Source organism: Carlito syrichta, unplaced genomic scaffold (assembly GCF_000164805.1).
Source record: "Carlito syrichta isolate Samal-C Ts95f unplaced genomic scaffold, Tarsius_syrichta-2.0.1 Scaffold309583, whole genome shotgun sequence".
Taxonomy (NCBI): Eukaryota; Metazoa; Chordata; class Mammalia; order Primates; family Tarsiidae; genus Carlito; species Carlito syrichta.
The window spans coordinates 155,189-179,892 of NW_007253679.1; the positions used below are offsets into that span (position 1 = coordinate 155,189).

The 24,704-nt window shown below is 36.8% G+C and overlaps 1 protein-coding gene across 3 annotated transcripts in view; it reads left to right on the forward strand.

The window, feature by feature from the left end:
* Positions 1-20: 20 nt before the first annotated feature.
* FAM208A (family with sequence similarity 208 member A) overlaps positions 21-24,704 on the forward strand; it is a 49,439-nt gene continuing 24,755 nt past the window's right edge. For all 3 annotated transcript variants that reach the window (XM_008067415.2, XM_021717269.1, XM_021717270.1), the window contains exons 1-13: positions 21-420; positions 8,251-8,396; positions 11,193-11,285; positions 11,876-11,948; positions 12,701-12,792; positions 13,570-13,731; positions 15,270-15,394; positions 17,610-17,641; positions 18,693-18,798; positions 19,560-19,663; positions 19,740-19,843; positions 24,407-24,479; positions 24,568-24,639. In XM_008067415.2, coding sequence (XP_008065606.1) covers positions 93-420; positions 8,251-8,396; positions 11,193-11,285; positions 11,876-11,948; positions 12,701-12,792; positions 13,570-13,731; positions 15,270-15,394; positions 17,610-17,641; positions 18,693-18,798; positions 19,560-19,663; positions 19,740-19,843; positions 24,407-24,479; positions 24,568-24,639 — 1,510 coding nt within the window. In that variant the 5' untranslated portion in view covers positions 21-92. The remainder of the gene's footprint in view (positions 421-8,250; positions 8,397-11,192; positions 11,286-11,875; positions 11,949-12,700; positions 12,793-13,569; positions 13,732-15,269; positions 15,395-17,609; positions 17,642-18,692; positions 18,799-19,559; positions 19,664-19,739; positions 19,844-24,406; positions 24,480-24,567; positions 24,640-24,704) is intronic.

Genomic DNA, 24,704 nt, shown 5'->3' on the forward strand with positions numbered 1-24,704 from the left:
CGGTCCGGCGGCCGGGCTGGCCCGCCGCCCCTTCCCCCCACGCCCGTCGACCTTGTGGGCAGAAGCTTCCCGGAGCTCCTCACGCCGGCGCGATGGCGACTGCCGCGGAGACCGAGCCCTCTCCGCCGACGGACGCGAGCTGGGAGAGTGGCGGCGGCGGAGACGACGAGAAGAAGCAGGCGCTTCCGGAGCCTGAGTCCTCCCCACAAAATGGCGGCGGCGGCGGCCTCAGCATCGCGGAGCCCGGAGGCGCCGGGCCCGAGGAGACCGCGGCGGCCGAGGCCGCCCAGAGCCTCAGCCACGAGCAGCCTCAGGACTCCTCAGGGGCGGGCGCGGCCGCCCCGCCCAAAGGCCCCGAAGAGCCCGAAAGGCCTCTTAGGAGGATTTTTCAGATCCCCAGGAAGAGCAGAGAAAAGAAAGGTGGTGCCTCCCCTTCTCCCCAACCCCTCTTTCTCTCTCCCCTCCATCTCTTTTCATTAGAACCTCTCTGTCCTTCCCACACCCATCCGAGACACGTAAACACGCATGCAGCGCCAGCCGCCTCTCCCCTCACTGCCTCGGCCGCCCAGCTGCGCTTGGTGCGAGAGGAAAGCGGTGGAACCACGCTCCCTGCTCTCCCCTCCCCGTGGAAGTTGGAAGTAGCGCAGGTTTGAAGCTGTCTGTAAGGCTGCAGCTCCCAGAGAGGAAAGATGGTGCTCGGCGCCCCTCCCTCCCAACCCCTGAAGGCAGAGAAGCTGATGTGTCCTCCTAAGGATGCTTCCGCGAAGTCTCACTATGGAAATAGCCCGTGGCCATGGATTCTGGGGCTTTCTCCAAGGCCTTTGCGTTCTGAGGACCACAAGCGCTTCTCCCCGAGGAAGTTCTTCAGCTACCCGTGTCTACTTGAAATTTGCTGGATGTCAGCGTCTTCCCTTATTTAGAAATTTCCGTTAGTAGATGTGATCCATGCACACTGCTATTTTCCATCACACTTCATTTCCATGTAGATTTTTTTCCCCCTTGTTTTTGAAGCGTTAGATTAGATCTTTTCAAGTCCAGACTTAGTATGGTTTTTCTTGTATTTGAAAAGAATGGGAAGGTAGGTTCTTGGTGCAGTAATTTCCCTATGGAAAAAACTAACGAGAAGGTACCTCGTGCCAAGAGTCACCAACTTGGTCTTGCAGATGATGGAGCTTCAGATATTTTTTTAAGTCTAGTCTTAGTTTTTGAAACCAATATGGAAACAGTTGGATTAGTTACATATACCTTTTAAAAGATTTTAATGCCATATTGTTGCTCAACATGGAGTGAACGTTTCTAATGGACATCAAAATTAGTGTCGCTTTCTGTATTAGAGTAGTATTTTTGACTATCCAGTAATTTCAGAAATTCTTAGACAATTTAAAGTTGTTTTTGCCCTACTGCGTGGTTTAGCTTTTCATAATTTACTTTGGAAAATAATACGGTTTTTTATTAGAAGAAAGCTTTTTTATTGTTATTTGAATCCTAGTAAAGACTTAGTCTTGGCTGAAGCATTGTGCTTCCTCTTTCCAGCTTCATAGCCAACTCCATTTGCACAACTGGAATTGTGAGAACCTTTTATCAGTAAGATACACATAAAGCTTATTTCTATTTGGATGACAAAGCCAAGGAAATGCTTGGTGTGTGAAACCACGTTGACAAAGATGAAGTTAACCTTTGTCCACTAACATGAGAAATGTTTCTAGAAATATCTTTTAAATGAGATAGTGTTAATATTTTAGGGCTCAAAAATACCTTTAAGAACAAGATTGTCAGTTCTGTGTATAGTTAAGTATGGTTATAATCTATGAGAAAAATGCAGTGCTCAGCCTAAATTATTGATTGGTAGAGAATAGGTTAGGTTGGAAGTACAATCTGGTTATGTGGTAGGAGGTTGAACTCTTTTTTCTTTTTAGCTTGATAAAAGCCTTCTGAAGCTTAAGAGGTTTTTAAGTGCATAAGAATATGGACAAACCACGATATACCTTTCACACTTTGTTAGGACCAGAAAATTGGCCTAGAAAACCTAACAGTTTGGTTTGAGATTTGGAGGAAGACTGTAGGAAATGTAGAAATGTAGAGGAAGACTGTAGGAAATGTGTTTGTTTTTTTAAAATTAGGTAAGCCAAATATAAAGGTTGCTGTAAAATAGATTGTATTGAACACACCAAAAGTGGAAATAATTGAGGGATTAGGAAATATAGACCATAGCTGTTTTCTTCCCTGAATCTGAGTCTGAGTCTGGTACTCCTTAGAAAAGTTTATTTTTCCGTTTTTACTTAGAGACAGTTGTGGGCAAGGGAATTATAGTGGACGTTTCTCATATTTAGTGAAGATAAGTAACTTTTACCTAGTTTAAATATTTGTACCCTGTTCAAACAGTGAAATAGAGATTTAAATAGAACTTTAAACAATTAAATAAGCAGCTATTTTTTTAAAAAAGCACCATGAACTTTATCCTGTCTAAGCTGAGAGAAGTTAGTGCTTGGGTAATAGAATTTAATAGAAAATTTCAACTTTTTGTTACTAAAGCAAAAACGATTCATCAGAAACAGTGCAGGTGCTGCTAGTTTCACACTTCATCTCAACATTCTCTTGAAAGGCATCCCTAAAAAGTAAAGGTATCACTTTGTACAGCACTTGTCTAGGTATTTTTAGCTGTGGTCATCTGAATCTTTTTATCATGAATATTAGATGATTTTCAGTAGATATGTCTGTTTGAACTTTTCAGTATCAAAGGTTCTGTTGCATTTATATTTTAATATGGCAGACCTTTGCTTATGACTATGCTTTTCTAGTGAAATTTAAGATTAGGACTTGAATTTTTTTTTTTTTTAATAACTTAAAGGTAAATACTATGAGAGTATAACTTGTTGACTCAAAGTTCTTTTCCATGATCTTGACAATAGTATGACATCCAAAATACTGCCATTGTAATTGAGTAATAATATTGGCAAAACACATGGTGCTTAATAAGTTGTGGGCATTTTTCTAAACACTTTACACATACTAAATCTCAACAATTTGATGTGGTAGGTACTATTCGTATTGTAAAGATGAGGAAACTGAAGTACTGAAGAGTGAGGTTACTTGCTCAAGGTCATGTGGCTAATAAATGGTGGAGTTGGAATTTGAACCTAGGTATATAGTATATCTTACCACTACTCAAACTGTAGCAAGATTTTTCTGTTTTGTAATCGTAAGGATTTAAGTTAGCTGCTTTGGTCTGACTTGTTTGTAACAAAAACCAAAAAAAGGTCTTTTCCCTCTCTATTAAATACAGAAATATTTAGTATATTTTCATCTTTGGGAAATTTTGAGATTCAGAAATCATGTTCACAATAGACATTTAATCAGTTCTGACAGACTAAATGATTGTTGACTAGAAGGGTATAAATCTTATTGTTTTTGATGTAGTATTAATTATTGGCTGAGCTATTTTTTGTACTGTAAAGAGGCACTGTTCTTACATTTAACCAAATTGTAGAATTACATTTTGTTGGTAGATGTTTTATTATTGACTTCTTTTACTCTAAATCTAGTAAGTCATCAAAAGTAAATTAAAATTGGTAATTTAATTCAGTATAATTTTTCCCTCCGAAGTCCTCCAAATGGAGCAGTGATAATTCACTTTCTGGAAAATGTTTATTGGTTATTATTTTCTATAAGACATAAGAGAGTCTGAAAAGTATTTGCTCTCATGCACCAGTTTCCATACGGGGTGAATCCAGGAGAAGTAATAGCTGATTCTCTCCTTCAGCCTCCCTCTTCCCCCACAAAATTTGTAGTTGTCTTTTTGAAACCATTAGGGCCAAGGCTCATTCTTAAAGAAATTTCCATGGTATCTTATTAGTTGTATATGGAGGGCTGGATCCGAGAACAGTAGATCTCTGTAGATAAAGGCAAGCCTAAGTAAAGGAGGTAAAATTTACTTTGACCTATCCTCTGTCCAAAAAACATCAAGTTTCTTATTTGTACTGGTCTCTTTTCTCTGCTAGCATATTCATTCCTAATTCTATACTTTGTTCAGCCTTGTTGATTTAGAAATGAAGCATCCATTCCAAAAGTATTGTCTGTGGTAATTTTTTGACTGAAGACAAGCTATTAAAAATGTGAAGAACAAATGGATAGTTATATTATAATCATTAATACCAGTAGACATCAGCAGTGGATTCAGAGAGAACTGCAGATCCCCAGCCTACTCTTGCTAATTATTTCCTTCTCTTCCATAATTACTTTAAATCAGACAACTCTTTATTTTATACTTCATATTACCCATTTGTATGTTTTGATAGCAGCAGTTCATCTTTTAAGCATTCAGCTTGTTTTTATATATGTGTGTAGTAATATTTTATACATATATACACATTTATATCCTTTTGTATACAAAAAGATCTGTATTAACACTAAATTGGCAAAACTATGAGAAAAAGTTCCTTTGAAGGAACAAAGCTAATATTTTTTGACCTAAAATTTATATCTATGCCAACTGCTTAAATATAACCTTCAATTCTTGAGTATGTGTGCTATTAGTGATTAAAAAAAAATTAATAGTATGGCTGGGAGTCAGGTGACTTGAGTTCTAGTCCCAATTCTATTTATACTATTAGTTTTCTTATTTGAATTATAAATCTCCAAGTGCCATTCTAAATTTGTTCTTCAACCCCATAAAATACAACACCATAAGATACATTTATGATCAGGCTGTCACTAGGGAAACCTTGTATGATCAGTAATCTACTCAGCCATTTTTTTGACATGAATTTAATGGAAATATGTTCAGTAAGCAGAATTACACATTTCTTACTGTGTGAAAGAACTTCTATTGCTACTACTGTTAGCCCTTATAAACCAAAAAAAGAGGTAACTTTTGGTCCATTTATCTCTGCAGAAAAATTAAAATCAGAAAAAAAAAAAAGATTAGAGAGAAGACATATAAAAGGGTAGAAAGTAGTCTTAGAAACCAAATTCTTTTATAGTTAGTTTACTGTGTCAGAGTGTTACATGATTTTCTCATCTATAAAAAGAGGAAACTTATTTTTCTAACTCTTGACGTGATTGGAGATTTTACCTTTAATACTCATACACATCTTTTATTTTTACTTGTAGTTCAGGATACAAGATAATGGAGCCAAGCAGCTTGAATTTGAGTCCCAGCTACTCAATTTATTCATTAACTGTAACTTTGAGCCATGTCAGCTGTTACTTGTCTCAGTTTCATTTGAGAAATGGGCATATTGGACTTCATAGAGTGGTTTTGATGATTAAATTAGGTGATGCATGTAGAACTCTTTGTACAGTATCTGAAAAGTAATTAACCTGTAATGGTTAGATTCGGTAACTGTCAGAATCCAGAGAACAGTGTATTGGATACTGAGTGCCCTGAGTGAAACAGATGATACCTATATAAAATGTTTTTCCCTATTTGGATAACCACATATTTGTTTATTATTATCTCAAATAGTGACTCATAATTTATGTGTTTTCTTTAAAAGAGTTAACAAGATATATTGCTCAAGGTATATGCAGTGTTAAGAGACCTCTTACTAAGGACATAAAGTAGACTACTGTGCACATCCAGAACATGAATTTAATGTCTAAACTGCTATTACCAGCACATTGACTTGGAATCCTTAAAAATAGTTTTATTTTTGTGGAAGTGATCATTAGAAAAAATATAACTCTGGGCTAACAAAGCCACCGAGGCATTTGAAATACCAAATACCTAACACAGATATCTGCTGTTAGACATCAACTCTTACACCTTTTTATTTTCATTTGCAAGGATTTTTTTCCCATCGGTTATCTTTAGATTATTGGACATGACTATATTGGATATTGCTTTGGATTGAAATGGAAATCTTAAGTACTTTATTGAGAATAATTTGAATGTTAACTTTCATGCCAGTTTATGGGATTTGACTAATTTTTAAATTGTGATTAGATTAATTGTAGAAATAGTGTTGGGCTTGTTTAAGAAAAATAATTTCTTTTGTGTAGATTTGTAGAATTTCATAGAAATTTGAAGCCACGTCATACCTTTTTTGGGTACATGTTAGATATCTGAAGTCAGTTTTTAGTTTAGAAACAAATCATATACAGAACCCAACTTTTAAAATCATACTTGGCCCATTTTGGATGTGAAAGCCTATAAAGACTTCCACATGCTGCTTTCCTTGCCAAGTTTTTCACAGTTTAATTGGGGACAATTATCACAAAGATAAAATGTTTTTGCCCAGATTTGAATTGAGGTAATGCATTTTCCTTACCCTCTCTTCTGAGTTTTTGTTTTGTATATTACTGAATTGCTGAATTTGTGAATGAGTCTTAATTTAAACAACAATCATGTTTTGGGAGTAGTAGAATGTATTTTACTGTTTTTTAACTCTTGACACGAGTTTCTCATTTTCTTCACTCATTGAACCATTCAACCTACTTGGGGCAAGCACTTAGTTCTGTCTGCTGGGATATGGGAAAGATGAGGAATGATCAATGCAGATGCAGGTCCTGCTCATAGGGCTTCCAATCAATAGATTATTGAGCATATTCATTTTCTACAAATTTGATTATAGGACACTTTGTGATGAGTAGTCTTATTCTGCTTGAGTACTGTTTTTTGAGATTATTCGAGTTCATTATCTTTTTAATTGCATTACTATGATTGACTTTATTTTTTGAGTCAGTCTCTCACTCTGTCACCCAGGTTGCAGTGTAGTAGCACAATCGTATCTCATAGCAGCCTCAACCTCCTGACGATTCCCCACCTCAGCCTTTGAAGTAGCTAGGACTACAGATGTATGCCACCACACTTGGCTGAATTTTAAGTTTTTTTTTATAGAGACAAGGTCTTGCTATGTTGCCCAGGCTGAACTTGAACTCCTGAACTCAAGCAGTCTTCCTGCCTCGGCCTCCCAAAGTGTTGAGGTTACAGGTGTGAGCCACTGCACCTGGTCAACTATTTTTTTGGTGTGCAATTCCAAAGTAGTGGTAACATTTGTTTTATACACATTCTGTCATTGAAAACATTTTTACAGACATTTATGTAATATATATGTATGATTTGGTAAATAAATGGATGAATGAAACTATTATTTGACATGTCCTTTAAAGTCTAATGTATAAAAAATAAACAGCTTATTTATAAGTTGGCTGCCATCTATTACCTTTAAGAGTATGTACAAGTAGAACACCATTTTCAGTAGTGGCCTGAGTATTTTTACTGTGACATTTGTTGACCCTTATTAAATATTGTCTTGAAAGAAAGGTAATAGAGGATGACATAGTTTCTGTGAATTCTCTACAGTGAGAAATAAGTGGTTCCTTTTTTATTTGGAGACAATTTATACATATAGACTTTAAAGTTTATTATAAATTAGAGTATTTTTTCCATAAAGTAGAAATTTGGGAAAGACCAGTAATCCCAAAGAACAAATTGAATATTTGACTTCATTGTTATTAAGATGGGATATAGAATAGTTGGGTATGTGGGGAATAACAACTTACTGTCTTACTATGCACCAGATGCTGTACTTAGAGCTTTTTCCATGTGTTGTCTCATGTATGACGTGTGGCAGATAGTGGTTATTAGGATAACTGGAGTTCTCCCTTTTACAGATGAGATAACTGAGCTCTTTTATTTACCCATCATCTTCCACAAAGTCAGTAATGCTAGGTCTGGTATTTGTGTCCAGGTTTGACTCTAAAGCCCTGCATCTTTCTATTTTACTAAGTTGTCTACTATCTTCTATTGGTAATCCAAGAAGCCAGTTGGGTGCAGCATATTTTATTTCTAACTTTTATACTAAAACCAGTTGAGACACAAGTGTCTTAAAATGTGTGTTTTCACTTATGATGTAAGCATTTAGTTAGTTGAAATACACAGTCCTAGACAATATGCCTAGTTCTTCAGTGTAACAAAGTAGGAGTTGAGACAAATTAAGTATATGCACAGGTTCTTATGAAGTCTTTAAGCAATTTAGGTTGCCTAATGTAGCATCCCTAAGGTTTGCAAAATTGCAGCCTCCTTGTGTAGTGTATAATGCCAGATCCTTATTGCTGAAGGAACTGGTAAATGTAGGCAACTGGTTTAATTTTTCTTCAGTGAGTTGATAAGAATCTCCTTTGCATGTTATAAAATAAGATAGCCTTGATGCCTTTTTCCACTTTATTTAATTACCAAACCCAGAAAAATATAAGAAGCTACATTTAAGATGGAATAATGTTAAAAATTAAAAATGTTTTTTATTTTAGCACTTTTCCAGCCATTATCTCCAGGCTCTCGAGAATTTGAAGATATTTTAAATATTCTCCATTCATCTTACCTTGAACCAACCTCAGTAACAAATTTTAACTACAAACGTGCTTGCTTAATACATAATGAGCTTTTGGAAAAGGAGGTATGTTTTAAATTGTACTTACTGTAAGATTGTTTTCAGAACCACTTAATAGCCTGGAAAAAAAATTCCTTTTCTCTAGAAGTGCTGAAGTTTTTAGGAAACCAAACTACAAAAGGGAGGACAAATTTTTTTTTTTGAGTTGGAGTCTCACTTGGTTGCCCAGGTTGGAGTGCAGTGGCATGCTCATGGCCACCCCAGCGTCAACCTGCTGGGCTCCGGCGATTCTTCTACCTCAGCCTTTCAAGTAGCTGGAACTACAGGCATGTGCTACCACGCCCAGCTAATTTTTGATTTATTGTAAAGACAAGGTCTTGCCAAGTTGCCCAGGCTGGTCTTGAATACATGGGCTCAGGCAGTTCACTCGCCTCAGCCTCCCAAAGTGCTGACACTACAGGCTGAGCCACTGAGCCCGGCTGGGAGGACAAATTATCTGCTAAGTTAAATTCTTATTGTGCGATTATGTAAAAAACTTATTTTAAAAATACAGGGATAAAAAAATTAAAAATAGTCTGGGCACGGTGTCTCATGCCTATAATCCCAGCACTTTGGGAGGCTGAGGTGAGAAGATTGCCTGAGCCCATAGGTTCATAACCAGCCTGGGCAACTTGGTGAGACCTCATCTCCACAATAAATCAAAAAATCAACTGGGCGTGGTGGCACATGCCTGTGGTTCCAGCCACTTGGAAGACTGAGGTGGAAGGATCACCTGAGCCCAGCAGATCGAGGCTGCGGTGGCCATGAGCCTGCCACTATACTCCAGCCTGGGTGACAGTGAGATTCCAATTCAAAAAAAAAAAAAAATTAAAAATATAGGGAGAGCTTACTGTCTAATGGTCTTAGTTGTAAATTCATAATAAGGCTTCTACTTTAAGTACTGTACATTGTAATTTAATTAAATGCCTAAATTGGAGATAATTAATGAAGTCAAATGTGTGTGTGTTTTTTTAGGATATGCTTTAGTTTGTTGCATAATTATTGCCTGATAGCTAGATTATGTTAATATCACTAGTGAAAAAATATAAAAGGGAACTATTGAGCTTGTTAGTATGCTTAAGTTTCATGTACAGATTAGAATATTCTGAGTTTTGATCTAGGAAAAGCCAGTATGCATAATTCTGAGGTAATGCAAATGAGATATTCCAAAATATTTTATACATATTGCTTTTCTTTCTTTCTTTCTTTCTTTTTTTTTTTGAGTTGGAGTCTCACTCTGTCGCCCAGGCTGGAGTGCAGTGGCTGCTCCCGGCCACTGCTGCCTCGACCTGCTGGGCTCTGGCGATCCTTCTGCCTCAGCCTTCCAAGTAGCTGGAACTACAGGCGCGTACTATCATGCCCGGCTAATTTTTTGATTTATTGTAGAGATGAGGTCTTGCCATGTTGCCCAGGCAGGTCTCAAACCCGCGAGCTCAGGCAATCCACTCACCTCAGTCTCCCAAAGTGTGGGATTGCAGGCTGAGCCACGGAACCCGGCTCTTTCTTTTTTTTTTAAATTTTCTGTCACCCAGACTGGAGTGTAGTGGCACTTACCACAGCCTATAACTCTAGAGCTCAAGTGATCCTCCTGCCTATTTTTTGTAGAGACAGGGCCTTGCTTTATTGCCCAGACTAGTCTTGAACTCTTGGCCTCTGGCTATCCTCCTGCTGTAGCCTCCGATGGTGCTGAGATTATAAGCATAAGCAACCACACCTGGCTTATATCTCTTTTTTTTTTTTGAATTGGAGTCTCACTCTGTTGCCCACGCTGGAGTGCAGTGGCTCGCTTACCGCCACCACAGTCTTGACATGTTGGACTCAGGTGATCCTTCTGCCTCAGCCTTCCAAGTAGCTGGGACTACAGGCATGTGCCACTATGCCTGGCTAATTTTTTGATTTATTGTAGAGACAAGGTCTCAACAAGTTGCCCAGGCTGGTCTCAAACCTGTGGGCTCAGACAATCCTCTCACCTCGGCCTCCCAAAGTGCTGGGATTACAGGCGTGAGCCACTCCGCCTGGCCATATCACTTTTTAATGGACACAAAATATTATTAGTTTTGTATTTTTACAAGTTGGCTAATCAAGTGGTACCAGAATTTAACTGAAAGGATCCCTAAAGGGCATTAATGTTACTGGCCCCAGGGGAAAATAAAACCCTGGTAGTTTGATGTGGTTACATGGTGTGATAGGGATTACTTATTTTATATGAACATTTCGTTTGAAGATTCATTATGTTATTGAAGAGCAATAATGGTCTGAATACGAAATGTTAGATATTATGTAGTTGGAATGCATATCTATTTGTATCTTAAAGTGGAAGCTGGCAATTTAGGATGACTTATAGTTCAGAGTACTTAGATCAAGTCATTCTTTTATCCTGTAAATATGTATGTAATATGTCTTATGTGCTTGGCATTGAAAATACAGTTAGACATGAAACATTTTTCCTTGTTGTAATTGAGTTTATAGTCTAGAGGATGATCCTTTAACAGATTTATTAAATCACCTGTGGGATATAGTTCACCCTATTTTATAAAATGGGAGATACAAAGATAACTAAAACATGAATTTATAATCTGTGGGAGAATTGGAGTGTGGTAAAATTTTAATAGAAACTTGGTTAAAATTGATAAATACTTAGGTGCCTATTTGGCTATGGGTTAAGAGCTAGTTAAAATGGGGAAAAATTGAAGATTAGAAAGTACAGGGAGAGAAGAGAAACTTTATATTTTGATAGGTTTAGGATGTCTTGGAAAAAATCTGAAACTGATAGCTTGATAAACAATCACATGTTAAGGAATTGTTATATTTAATTTCATTTAGTTTACAGAAAAGCGAAGAGAACTGAAGTCTGATGGTCGGTTAGATAAGGAACTTTCAGAATCCTATGCATTTCTGATGGTTGATCGATATCAGGTGAGTTAACCCAGTTTATAAATAATTCCAGGATGTTCCATTGTTACTTACTAACTTTATAATTATTTAGCAATATATTTGAAAACTATAAACTAACTTTTTTGGTATATAAGTGGTAGAAATTAGTGGGGTAAAGTATTTTGTTTTTCAAATGTGCTCATTTTTTTCTCTGATCAGTTCTGTTCCCCTAGAATGTGCTTGATAATTGATACTTTATTAAAAGGATTTTTTTTTATTGTTGATTACATGTGTTTGGAACCATTTTTTCCCTTTTAATTGATTTGAGTGGAGTAATATTTTGCTGGTTCTAATTCTCTCTAAAAGGGGATGACTGTGAATGATAAGAATTCAGAGTATCGGTCACACCTTGCATAATGAAAAATGGATTCCAGATATAGTTACTTTAAGAAATATAAGTCAATTTCACGTTGGTATTTAGTTATAAAATGACATATATATGAAATTGCTTTAATGTAGCATATATAGAGTTTAGAAGCTTAGGTTTTATTTAAAGCAAGTTTACAAACTTGTCTTTTCATGTTTTTAATGTTGTTATGATTGCCTGTTGAAACAGTGTGTTGTTTATTTAGGTTCAAACTATATGTGAAAAAGGATTATACGTGGGCCAGTCCAAAATAACAATTCTTGGTAGTCCTTCCATGGGTAATCTCTTTTCTTTTACATTTATATTTGCCTACTGTTAAGTTGCCATTTAAAAATATATTATCTCATGGAATTTTGATGCAGTCCTTACTACTCATGTATGCTTTACATGTTCTCAGAAAAGGAGACTATCTCGAGTTCTGAAATGTAAAACCAGTTTTATCGTTTGTTTTTGATTTGGCATATTTCAAATTGATCAAAGATAACTTTCTAAAAAATGTCATATTTGGCCGGGCTCGGTGGCTCAGCATGTAATCCCATCTCTTTGGGAGGCCAAGGCGAGTGGATTGCCTGAGCCTGTGGGTTTAAGACCCGCCCGGGCAATTTGGCAAGACCTTGTCTCTCTACAATGAATCAAAAATTAGTTGGGCGCCGTAGCGTACGACTGTAGTTCCGGCTACTTGGGAGGCTGAGGCAGAAGGATCACCAGAGCCCAGCAGGTCATTGCTGGGGTAGCCGTGAGTGTGCCACTGCTCTTCAGCCTGGTTGACAGTGTGAGACTCCAACTTAAAAAAAAGTTATATTCTAGTCCTAGTGATTTTTAAAAATGTAATTTGTTTCATAGTTTTTCAGGTTTTATTTTTGCTTTGGTTAAGTATCAGTTATTTTTGCTGTCTGTACATTTCTTTTAAAAGGTATCACATATCTTTTATTTTTTTATTATTATGTTAAATATTTGAATTTTTTGGTCTTCATGTCCTACTTACTCAAATTCAGATTCTTTAATTTTCCCTCTTTACTCTCTTTACTAGGTGTCTATCTTTCTAGGTATGCTGATTTATTACAAGCTAATCCTTTGGAAGCAGGGGCAATGGGCGATGTAGTTATTTTTAAAATAATGAAGGTAATTAAAACTTTTACATTCACATATCAAAGAAAACATTTGATTTGGATTTTAATTTTGGATGATATCAAGTCTTTGGGAGTTTGATTTAATTAAATGTTCATGTTTGCTGATGTTTGATTTATAAACTTTTTTTTTTTTTTTTTGAGTCAGTATCTTTCTTGTTGCCCATGCTAGAGTGTAGTGGCATGATCACAGCTCACCACTGCCTGAATCTTCTGGGCTCAAGAAATCCCACTCCTTTGGCCTCCCAAGTAGCTGGGACTATAGGTGTGTGCCACTATATCCGACTGACTTTTTGATTCTTGATAGAGATGAGATCTTTCTATGTTGCCTAGGCTGGTCTCAAACTCCTGGGCTCAAGTTGTCCTCCCACTTCCAACTCCCAAAATGTTGGAATTACAGGCATGAGCCACTGTTCCTGGCCTAAAGATACTTTTGAGAATGATTTATTTCCCATCTTTGATCTAAGCTAGTTGTACTTAGGAGTTTGTTTTCCTTTCCAAAAGAAAGAATGAAGAAGGTAATATGTTGGTATTGTAACTTAGTGAAGAGTATTGTGAATAGAATTTCTACCTACTTGTTATTAAATAGATTTAAGTGCCTTTTTTATAGTTAACTTTTTCTTACTGCTCTAATATTGGCAATAAGTGTTGGGTGCAGAATTAAAGGGAAAATTGTTGGTATCAGTGGTCTATATTCAGAAATGTATTCTAAAATATTAATATCATAGTAATTAGATTTAGGTAGACATTTAAAAGGTTTTCTCTATTTTAGGGAAAAATAAAGAGTATATATGACCCCATGGGTGTAAAAAATTTGGAATCTATGTTAAATAAAAGTGTTTTGGATCCCACACCAAAGCATGAATGTCACGTGTCGAAGAACGCCAATAGAATTACATCACTTTTGGCTTACAGAGCCTATGAACTTACTCAGGTAGGTGCCTGCATCCTTTTTAATGTTATGACCCTATATCTGTTTGTTACCAAATCCTTTAAAATATGTTGCTTTCAGTTCTCTCTGCTACCACACCAGTCTACTCTAGTTTCCACATACCACTGCCAGACTCCAGCATCTGACACTGCTGCTCATTCAGTTTTTCCCAGATGACTCAAAAACATACATTGGCTCTTGTAGCCTATGGAGTAACATTCAAACTCTGTAGGTTGACTGTCCCTACCTGTATACTGTGGGCTGCAGCCTGGTTTTTGTATGCATTGCCCTCAACACACTTCATATCATTTTGTTTATTTTTATTTTTGAGTTGAGGTCTCACTTTGTCACCCAGGCTGGAGTGCAATGGCACAATTATGGCTTACCGCAGCCTAGACCTCCTGGGCTCTGGCGCATCTCAGCCTCTGAGTAGCTGGGACTACAGGTGCATGCCACCACGTCTGGCTAGTTTTCTTTTTATGTTTTGTAGAGATGAGGTCTTGCTATATTGCCTAGGCTGTGTCAAACTCCTGGGCTCAAGCAATCCTCCCACCTTGGCCTCCCATAGTGTTGGGATTACAGATGTGAGCCACCATGCCAGACTTACTCTTATTCATCTTATTATTATTTTGAGATAATGTCTCACTCTTGCCCAGGCAAGAATGCAGGGGTGCAGTCATAGCTCATTGCAGCCTTAAACTCCTGTGCTCAATGGATCCTCCCGCTTTAGCCTCCCGAGTAGCTGGAACTACAGGCACATGCCACTATGCCTTGCTGTTTTTATTTTGTGTGTGGAGATGGGGTCTAGAAATGTTGCCCAGAATGGTCTCAAGTTCTTGGCTTCAAGCGATCCTTCTGTTTTGGCCTCCCAAAATGTTGGATTACATGCCCTATCAACTATCCTTAGCCCCAACAACATTATTGAAATCAAGTTTTCCAGGGGAGTGGACTTTGAAGGACATGCTGCTTTGTTTATAATCTCAGACATTCTTTTAAAATGAAAATCACTAATCTGCATGTCGCAAAACTCTAGCATAATGAATGTGGTGAAAAGGTGGAGAGGAAGGGCTGATGAGTAATAGGAAGAAGGTCAGCTACCTTTGTCAGCTGTTTATTTTCTTTTCCATATCTCCTGTGTTTGCAGTTAGAGCCCTTATTGTGTTTTTCTTTTGAAATAATAAGCAAAATGGTAGTTAGGTTTAGTTGAGATTGGGTCCTTGTATTTTACTTTTTGTATCAAGTTGGCAATTCTTGGCTGACCTGGGAGCTTAGGCTTTGTTTGCAATAGGTATATTAGGGAATCTGTTACACATTACTTAGTAATACCCTGGGATCTGATGCATCCAGATGCAGAATATTTTATACCACAAATGAATATAAAGTACACATTATTTTAGTTGAAAACCAGAGCTTAAAAACTTTTTTTGTCAGGGTGCTTGATGGTTTTATATTTCTCAAAAATCAGGCAAATACATATAAGATTCCACTTTGTACTTCTCTTGCCTTTTAAAGAAGTTAATTTTGCATTTTCTTATTTTTAGTATTATTTTTATGAATATGGCTTTGATGAGCTAAGGCGAAGACCAAGACACGTTTGTCCATATGCAGTTGTGTCTTTTACTTACAAAGATGATATACAAACTTCAAAGTTTGCACCATTATCAAGGTAAGACTTAATGAGTTTTAGACCTCATCCAGAGTGATGTTCTATTACATTCTTTCGCCCAGGCTAGAGTGCAGTGGCACGATCACAGCTCACCACAGCATCAACCTCCTGGGCTCAGGTGATCCTAGGTTCAAGCAATTTTCCCACCTTGGCCTCCCAAAGTGCTGGGATCATAGGTGTGAGCTGCTGTGCCTGACCCATTAGTAGTTTTTAAAAGCATCCAGGTGATTCTGGTTTTCAGCCAATATTGGGGAGCCTTGTTTTTTTTTTTTTTTTTAATTTTTTTTGGGGTGAGTAAACCTAACATTATGAACATAATTATTTCCTATAGACTCTAATACAAAGTGATCAAATACAAAGCAGTTACTTTTTTTCCTCCATGTGGTGATTGTAGAAAATGATTTAGCTAGATTTATAGGGATATAGGTGAAATGGTCAAATGTCTACTGATCTTACTTTGGGTACATATACATTTTTTTTTTTTTTGAGTTTGAGTCTCACTCGGTCGCCCAGACTGGAGTGCAGTGGCTGCTCCCGGCCACCACAGCCTCACCTACTGGGCTCCCGCGATCTTTCCGCCTCAGCCTTCCGAGTAGCTGGAATTACAGGCATGCGCTACCATGCCTGGCTGATTTTTTGATTTATTGTAGAGATGAGATTGCGCCAAGTTGCCCAGACTGGTCTCAAACCCATGGACTCAGGCAGTCCTCTCACCTTGGCCTCCCAAAATGCTGGGATTATAGGCATGAGCCACCGTGCCCGACATATATTGCTGTTTTTAAAAGCTTCATATCATGAAACATTTATGTATATCTTCAAGGTCGTCTTCTGTCAGTTTTCCAGATTAAATTGTTTTTTCTTCCATTTAAGTTGTTTGAGATATAGCACTTTTTTCATATCAGTAAATAAGTGCTGAAAACCATCCACAGCCATAGATAGCAGTCATAGTATCAAGACAGTTGTGGTTTTCATTTTTTTGTGACTTGAGATTTGTGATCCCCAGGTTATTGTACATTTACTATGGTGTTTTTCATAAGTGATCTTTCAAAAACATCTAACATTTGTAATTATGAGGTCATATTCCCAGATATGATGACTGGTAATTTTCTTTGCCTTTTCTTTGATTTCGTCTGTTGACCTTCATATCATTTCAAAGGAGTATTGATTGAACATCCATCCTACCTTGAATGCTCAATGAATGCTCCTGCCTCAGGGCTTCTACATTTACTGTTCTCTTTCCTTAATTTGCTGCATAATTCATTCCTACAAGTCTTCAGGTATCTCCTTAAAGGTGACCTTATCTATTTTTTTTTTTTTTTTAGCTTCTGTATCCTTATGCTCTCCATAGCACTGAAAACTATCATCACTTGTTATTTTGGGTTTTTTTTTTTTTGAATCAAAGTCTCATTCTGTTGCCCAGGCTGGAGTACAGTGGTATTCTTACTGCCACTGCAGCTGCAACCTGCTAGGCTCAAGCGATCCTTCCACCTCAGCCTTCTAAGTGGCTGTAACTACAGGCATTTGCCACCACACCCAGCTGAGTTTTTTGATTTATTGTAGAGATGAGGTCTCCTCAAGTTGCCCAGGCTGGTCCCGAACCCCTGGACACAGGCAGTCTTCCTGCCTCTGCCTCCCAGAGGATTACAGTTGTGTCACCATGCCTGGCTATACTTACTTTTTGATTGTTGTCTGTCTTTCTCATTAGATTGCAAATTTTATGAAGGCAGGGACTTTGTTCTGTTTATCTCTGTAGTCCTGTTACCTAGAATTGTGCTTAGTACATAATAGGAGCTTAGTAAATACTTTAGAATGATGAGTGGATATATTTAAATATTTAAAAGCCAGGATAAAAGAAAAACAAGCAAAGAGAATGTATTTAAATATATATTGAGGCTGTGTGTCTTCTGTTGTCGCCAAAATAAAGTAATTGACTTGAGATTTTAGTGGGCACTATTCTCTTAATATTTTTAGAAAAAGTAACTCCCTTCTATTTAGATAAATATGGTAATTTGAGCACAGTGCTTCTGTTTTCTCTTAAGTAGACTTGGATTTATTAGATTTTTTAATGAATAGTTCATTTGTTCTTCCTACTTTTGTTTTTCTTTTGTAGTATGCCATTAAAAATAGCAAATAAATCTTATACCAAGATCTTAAATGTTAATTTTCATGTTGTTATCAATCAGTAATGTTCTTCTTTCTAAAAATTAATTTGTAGATCTAACAGCTTTAATGCAGATAGAAACATAGGTAAGAATCTTTTGTTTCTTTAGTTTTATAAATTGAAAGAATAAGTATAGTAAAAGATGAATAAGTTAAGTGCTGTGTTTTATTTTTATAATGAACGAAAATATGCAAAGTATGAAAAAGTAAGCCCATGTTAGAATGTAACATCCATATTTAGTTGTCTTAAACATAAGGTCGTCTTTGAAAAACTGCTGCTACTGTGAATAGACCAAAGGGTTTTAGAACTTTTATTGAAAAATTAAAGACTAAAACAGGTTTCATAACTCAGCCTTGTAAAAGTATTGAATTCATTAGAGGTTTAGAATTTAGAAGAGAATTAGTGGAGATTAAAAGTAGTATTGACATGAAACTGTTTCTAAGTTTCTTTCTTTTTTTTTTGAGTTGGAGTCTCATTCTCTCACTCAGGCTTGGGGGGCAGTGGCGTGCTCACAGCTACTGCAGCCTTGACCTGCTGGGCTCAGGTGATCCTTCCACCTCAGCCTTCCAAGTAGCTGGAACTACAGGCATGCACCACCATGCCCGTCTGGCTTTTTTTTTTTTTTTAATTGTAGAGATGAGGTCTCACCAAGTTGCCCAGGCTGGTCTCGAACCTGTGGGCTCAGGTAATCCTCTCACCTCAGCCTCCCAAATTGCTGGGATTATAGGCATGAGCCACCGCTCCCAGCTTTTTTTCGTTATCAGGTTTCTTGATAATGAAAGGACAATGAATAGACGATATCAGACATTGTGGACATTCATACAGTCAACCAGGTCTAATATAGTCTTTTTTGTGGGGGAAATATAGAGCAATAACTGTATTAACTTTACCTCAGCTTGTTGATAATGACAGTTAGACAGATAATATTTGTTAATCATTTGTTAATCTTTGTAGCTGAAGTGATTTTATAGGGGAAAGGATACCAAAATCAAAATCCTAGTAATTGAACTCTCCTACAAATAGAAATAAACGATTTTATTTTCTAGTAACATTGTTTCTAGATATTTTTCCTCTTATTTTTAGTAAATGTGTATTACTAAAGAAACTGAACTGTGTCACTATTTTTTTTTAATTTAGATAAATATCACTATACCTTGTGGAAAGGGCAGCTTTTAAATAAAGGGAAGCTTCTGTGTTACATTTCTCTGAGGTCAGCCACTCGTGCTTTTTTGCCTATCAAATTGTAAGTATGTTATGAGAAACGAGCACTTTGTGATTGCTAATTGTGTCAGCTTCTTTAGCTTTTTTCCATATTATATTGAACTTTTACTTTGCTTCATAAGAAGTTAAATATATCAATGTTAGTTTGATTTTTTTTAAAAAGTTGATTTGATAACTTTAGAAAGTTAATTGGCAATATGAGCTCTCTACTTTATCTTCATTTGAGAATAGGTTATACATGTACATTTATGGTATAAAAACTTTTCTTAGTTATTTTAAATCTGAATAATTTTTCAAAGTTTTATCTTGATTACATATATTTTTTATTTAGTAATTTTAATATAATAGGCTTAAAGGTTATAGTTCTTTGTTGGAAAGAGCTTTGATATGGTGAGTTAAGTTAAAATTTACAGGCTGCTTTCAGTCCTCTGTAACATATGTTGGGATAGAAAGGTCTAAAATGATCTCTTGCTACCAACACAGTATACGTCATGGGCCTTCATAAATATTTGAAGGTTAACAGTTTATGTTGGAATTGTCTTTAGTAAAGTGACAACCGTTAGCTTCTGACTTAAGGATGGAAGTTTGGTAATATTGCCAGGCTAACTATCTACCTACATATATGTCTGGATTTTTAATATCAAATTCTCTTTAAATAAAGTGAGATATTAATAAATATACCCTTCTGCTTTCCATGAAGTATACTTTTTTTTCTGTACATGGTAACATTGTTAGAGTTAAAAATACAGGGTAGACAAACATGCTTTTTCAATTTTCTTTCAGACCTGAGAAGTTAGATATTGAAACAGTTATGAGTATTGATCATCTGAAACAGAAAATCCCTCCAGTACTGTTTTATAAGGAAACATACTTAGGTCCAAGTGAAGGTAAAGTAATTTAATATTATTAAAATACATAAGAGGCATACTGATTTGGTATTTACTATGCATTTTTTTCTCTCAGTTTTGAAGAATGGAATGTATTGCAGTCTTTATGAAGTTGTAGAAAAGACAAGAATTGGAACTAACATGGAGAGTTTGCTGCAAAAACTAGAGAAGGAAAAACTTGTGAGTGAAAGGTTTAAAAATATTTCTCATTCTCCCTTACTCATATGCGTATTAATATGTGTGTTCATATTAATATTTCCATTGATTTTATTTTGCCTCTGAAAGTACCACAAAGTATCTGTATTTGTTGCCACCATTTAGTTAATGGTGTTTTATTAAGGCCTCGAGTACTTCTTTTTTATGGCCCATGATACCACACCTTCTACAGACCAATTTTCCTCATGAAGTATCTTATTGTACTTTGTGATTATGAATATTTTTTTGAGTATGACTTTCGTATGCAGGGTATATGGTTCAGTAAAGAATGAGACAAAGAGGCAGGGGACAGTAGCTCATGCCTATAATTCTAACACGTTGGGCGACCAAGGTGGTAGGATTGGTAGAGCCCAGGAGTTTGAGACCAACTTGGGCAACATTGTGAGACCTCATGTTTACTAAAAATAAAAAAATTAGCTGGGCGAGGTGACACAAACCTGTAATCCCAGCTACTTGGAATGCCAAGATAGAGGGATCGCTTGAACCCAGGAGTTTGAGGCTGTGATTATGCTTACTGCACCCAGCCTAGGTGACAGAATGAGACCTCAGCTCAAAAAATAAAATAAATTTGACTGCTTTTTTTTTTACCCTTTTTTGTGTTTGGTTTTTAGCAATTACTATATCTAGATGTAGCTTTCTTATTTATCCAGCTTGGTGTATGTTTATCAATAATATTCTCCTAAAACTGTGAATTTAAATCTTTTTTTCTTCTGGAAAATTGTTATTATCTCTGTTACACCTGTCCTTCACTCTCTTTAGTCTTTCTAGGACTCTGAAGAGGCATATGTCAGACCGTTTTATTCTGTTTTCTGTGTCTGTTATCCTCTCTTAGGTTTTCTATTTACTTCTTTGATGTTTTGGATCTGCTTAGTTGCATCTTTTTTTTTTTAATTGAAATCTCACTCCATCGCCCAGGCTGGAGTGCAGTAGCACGCTCACGGCCACCCCAGCGTTGACTTGCTGTGCTCAGGTGATCTTTCTGCCTCAGCCTTCAAAGTAGCTGGAACTACAGGTGTGCACTACTATGTCCAGCTAATTTTTTGGTTTATTGTAGAGATGAGGTCTTGCCAAGTTGCCCAGGCTGTTTTCGAACCCATGGACTCAGGCAGTCTCCTCACCTGGGCCTCCCAAAGTGCTGGAATTACAGGCTTGAACTACTGCCCCCCGCTGCTTGGTCACTTCTTAGCAGGTTCTTGTTAATTCTTTCAGAAACATTTATGCATACCTATTATGTGCCAGGCGTTTGTCTAGGAGGTAGACATTATATTCTTATTTTCTTTATCAGTTTTAAAAAATTGAAATAAAATTTACATAACATAAAATTTACCATTTTAGCCATTATAAGGTGTACAATTCCATGATTTTTTTTTTTTTAAGTAGAGTCATACTGTTTGGCAATCATCATCACTGTCTTAATTCCATAACATTTTCGTCACCGGAAAGAAACCCATATGTATCAAACCTTGATTCTGCATTCCTTCATTTTCCCCCAGTCCCTGACAGCCATCAATCTAGTTCTGTCTCTGGATTTGTCTTTTCTGGATGTTTTATGTAAATGACCTCAAACAATATATGTGGGCTTTTGGGTCTAGCTTTTTTCCCTGAGCATAATACTTTCAAGGTTCATACATGTTGTAGCATGTATCAGAACTTCATTCTTTTTATGACACTGTTACTTTATCATATGGATATATTTTGTTTGTTCATTTATTGGATATTTCCACTTTTTGACTATTATCAATAATGTTGCTGAGAACATTTGTGTACAAATTTTTGTGTGAATATGTTTTCGATTCTCCCAATTTTTTTATTTCTTTAAACATTTTGTAATGGATTATTTTATATTTTGCATCGAAATAATTCATGTTTGAAACCTCTGGATGTTTGAATCTATTTTTTCTGCTGAATCTCACTTATTATAACTTATTTCCTTTTAAGTTTGGTAATTCAAGATTGTGAGCACATTGTATTTTTTTTCATACGTCAACCACATGCCTGTAAAAATTCACAGATTGGGTTATTTTTTTTTTTGAAGGGTAGCAAAGCAGTGAGATATAATAGAGGCAGCAGGAGCACAGTGATTCCAGGATTTCCTTTCCTATAGAGTTGAATGTGTTTATTTGGGGCTGAAGCCACGGATATAACTGCTAGGATCTGTGTCTGTCTTAGTGTTTCTGTGTATAGATTGTTCTTCATGGGTTGGGGGCTCCTCAAAGTATAAGGTTCTTTGGGCTACTGGCAGTAACATTTATAAAACCTGATACTTGGAGCGGATGGAAGGCATCTAACCTTAGAGCACTAAAGAAAATCTTACTGTGCTTCCTAACTTTTTATTCTGATAACCAGGAATTGGGCAAAATGTTAAAAGGAATATGATTTGTGAAATATTTTGGATAAAAGTATTTGTGCCTGAAATAAAAACTTTGCAGGTACATTGTTCACTTGTAGTATACTGTAAGAGATGTATCTTGGCTATAAGTGGTAGCCATAAGACCCACTTAAGTGTCTTGCACTTATGCACAATATGTCTCTCTTAGCAATATGATGCAATCTGGCTTGGGGATTTCCAGGAGACAAGTATGTAACTTCTTAGCACAGATGTAACTTTTAGAAACCTTAAAACAAAGCTTACCTTTGTGGGAATAGCTTAAACTCCCTTTATGAAAAAACGTCTGGTAACTGGCCCAGACTAAATACAGGCATAAGATAAGGGGCAAGATTCTAGATTTAATTTATTTATTTGAGTTGAAGTCTCATTTTGTCACCCAGGCTGGAGTGCCAGTAGCATGCTCAGGGACACCGCAGCCTTGACCTGCTGGGCTCAGGCAATCCTTCTACCTCAGTCTTTCAAGTAGCTGGAACTACAGGCGCGCTACCACACCTGGCTAATTTTTCTTGATTTATTGTAGAGATGAGGTCTCGCCAAGTTGCCAAGGCTGGTCCCAAACCTGTGGGCTCAGGCAGTCCTCTTGCCTCCGCCTCCCAGAGTGCTGAGATTATAGGCATGAGTCACCACGCCCAGTGCCTGACTGGATTCCAGATTTTAGATGGAGACCCTCCTGGTCAGTCAGTCATCTGACTTACCTCCTGACTGCATCTGGCTCATGTCAGCAGCCTGCTTGTACAAGGGTGCTGCTGGAATAAACATCTTGAGCATTAGGTATCAAAGACTCATCTTTGGTATAGATGAAACTGATGGGGAGAAGTTGCCCCTGGGGAAGCGGGTCAGCTAGGACCCCCTGAAATCCCTGAATACAACACCATTTGATTTTTGAGTGTTCATTGTTTTTATTAAATGTGAATTAGTGGCTCACTTTTTGTCCTTTACATTATTAATTTTTTTACAGATGTTATTTACTAAATTTGTTCTAATAGGAATTTTGGTAGCATAAATTTTCTTTTAGAGTTCAGGTATCCTTCTGTGTTCAGTTACCATGCTCAGTTCCTTATTTACTCAAAAACACTGAACTGTTGCAATAGCCCCACCTCCTACACAGTGGGGGAGGGGGGTTGGGGGGAGTCTTTATTGTTACTATTACTGTCAAGTCTTTTTTTGTTTGTTTGTTTTAAGGAAGCACTCGCACAAAAGGGTCTATTCCTTACTGGCTAACCTGGCTTCTCCTTTTATAGTCTGACCCATGATCTTTCTTTCTAAACTTGTCTTATACATTTGTCCTAGTCTGTCCTCACCCTTTTGCCAGTCAGAATTACTGGTTGCAAACTGCCCATCGTATTATAACTCACTTTTACCAATTATATTGCCTCTACTGAAATGTCCTTCCCATAAGCTCCGGGTCTTGTCAATGTAGTCATCCTTCAAAATTCACCTTCAATACACTCTCAGTAAACCTTTCTTAACCATCTTTTACTACTATAACCAACTTGTATTTTTCCATTGCTGTTGCTTTGTAAATCTCCCAGGGAACTTTTCTGTCTTATGTAATTATCGGTATTTCTTGTGTTATTCTCTACCTAATTATAAACTTCTTGTGATCAAGGATCTTGTGTTGCTTGTCTTTGAAGTTATCTCTGGGCAAATTGCCTTACATATGAGAAATGTTCATTAAATATATGTGGAATTAGATTATGGCAATACATCTCATTGAGGTTAGTTTGTACTCTTCAGAGGCAGTGTTTCAAAGCATGTTTTATATCCAGCATCCAGCACACTGCCTTGGTGATTAATAACTTTTCTTTTGACTTGATGAGAATAATATTTGAAGTCTTCAGTTTGGTCCTTATATTTTAGCTGCAGGGAAAAATTAACATGTTGGTTTCACAGGTAATTAGGGGTATTCTTTCAGTAACATTTTCTTATTAAAATCATAAAAACCAAGGCATTTTTAATTAAATTGGAATGTTGTTAGATAGTTGGTAGAGTTTTTAACTAATTCAATAGCAATAGTTTTCCTAAAAAAATGATTAAGAACTTTTTTTCCTTTACAATGAGTAGACAATGCTATGTGTCTGCCTCATGGTGAGTAGTAATAAAGCAGATACAAATTCTTCCTTCCCCCCATAATACAGGTACTTGTTAAACCTTTGGGAGACCGAGGATACCTTTTTCTTCTCTCTCCTTATCAGATGGTTGCTCCATATGGTAGGTGGTCTCTTTTTAATTTTTACAGTTATTTTTTAAACTTTTAGTTAAAACACATTGCTAATGAGTTTGACTTCTGTTTTTTTAGAGTATCAGACTTCCAGGTCTCGAGTCCTACATGCTTTGTTTCTATTTCAAGAACCTCGAGGCATAGTTACTTGTAAGTTGTTTGAATATCTAAATCTAGTTACAGATAACTATATTTTAGTGGAATTTTCCAGATAA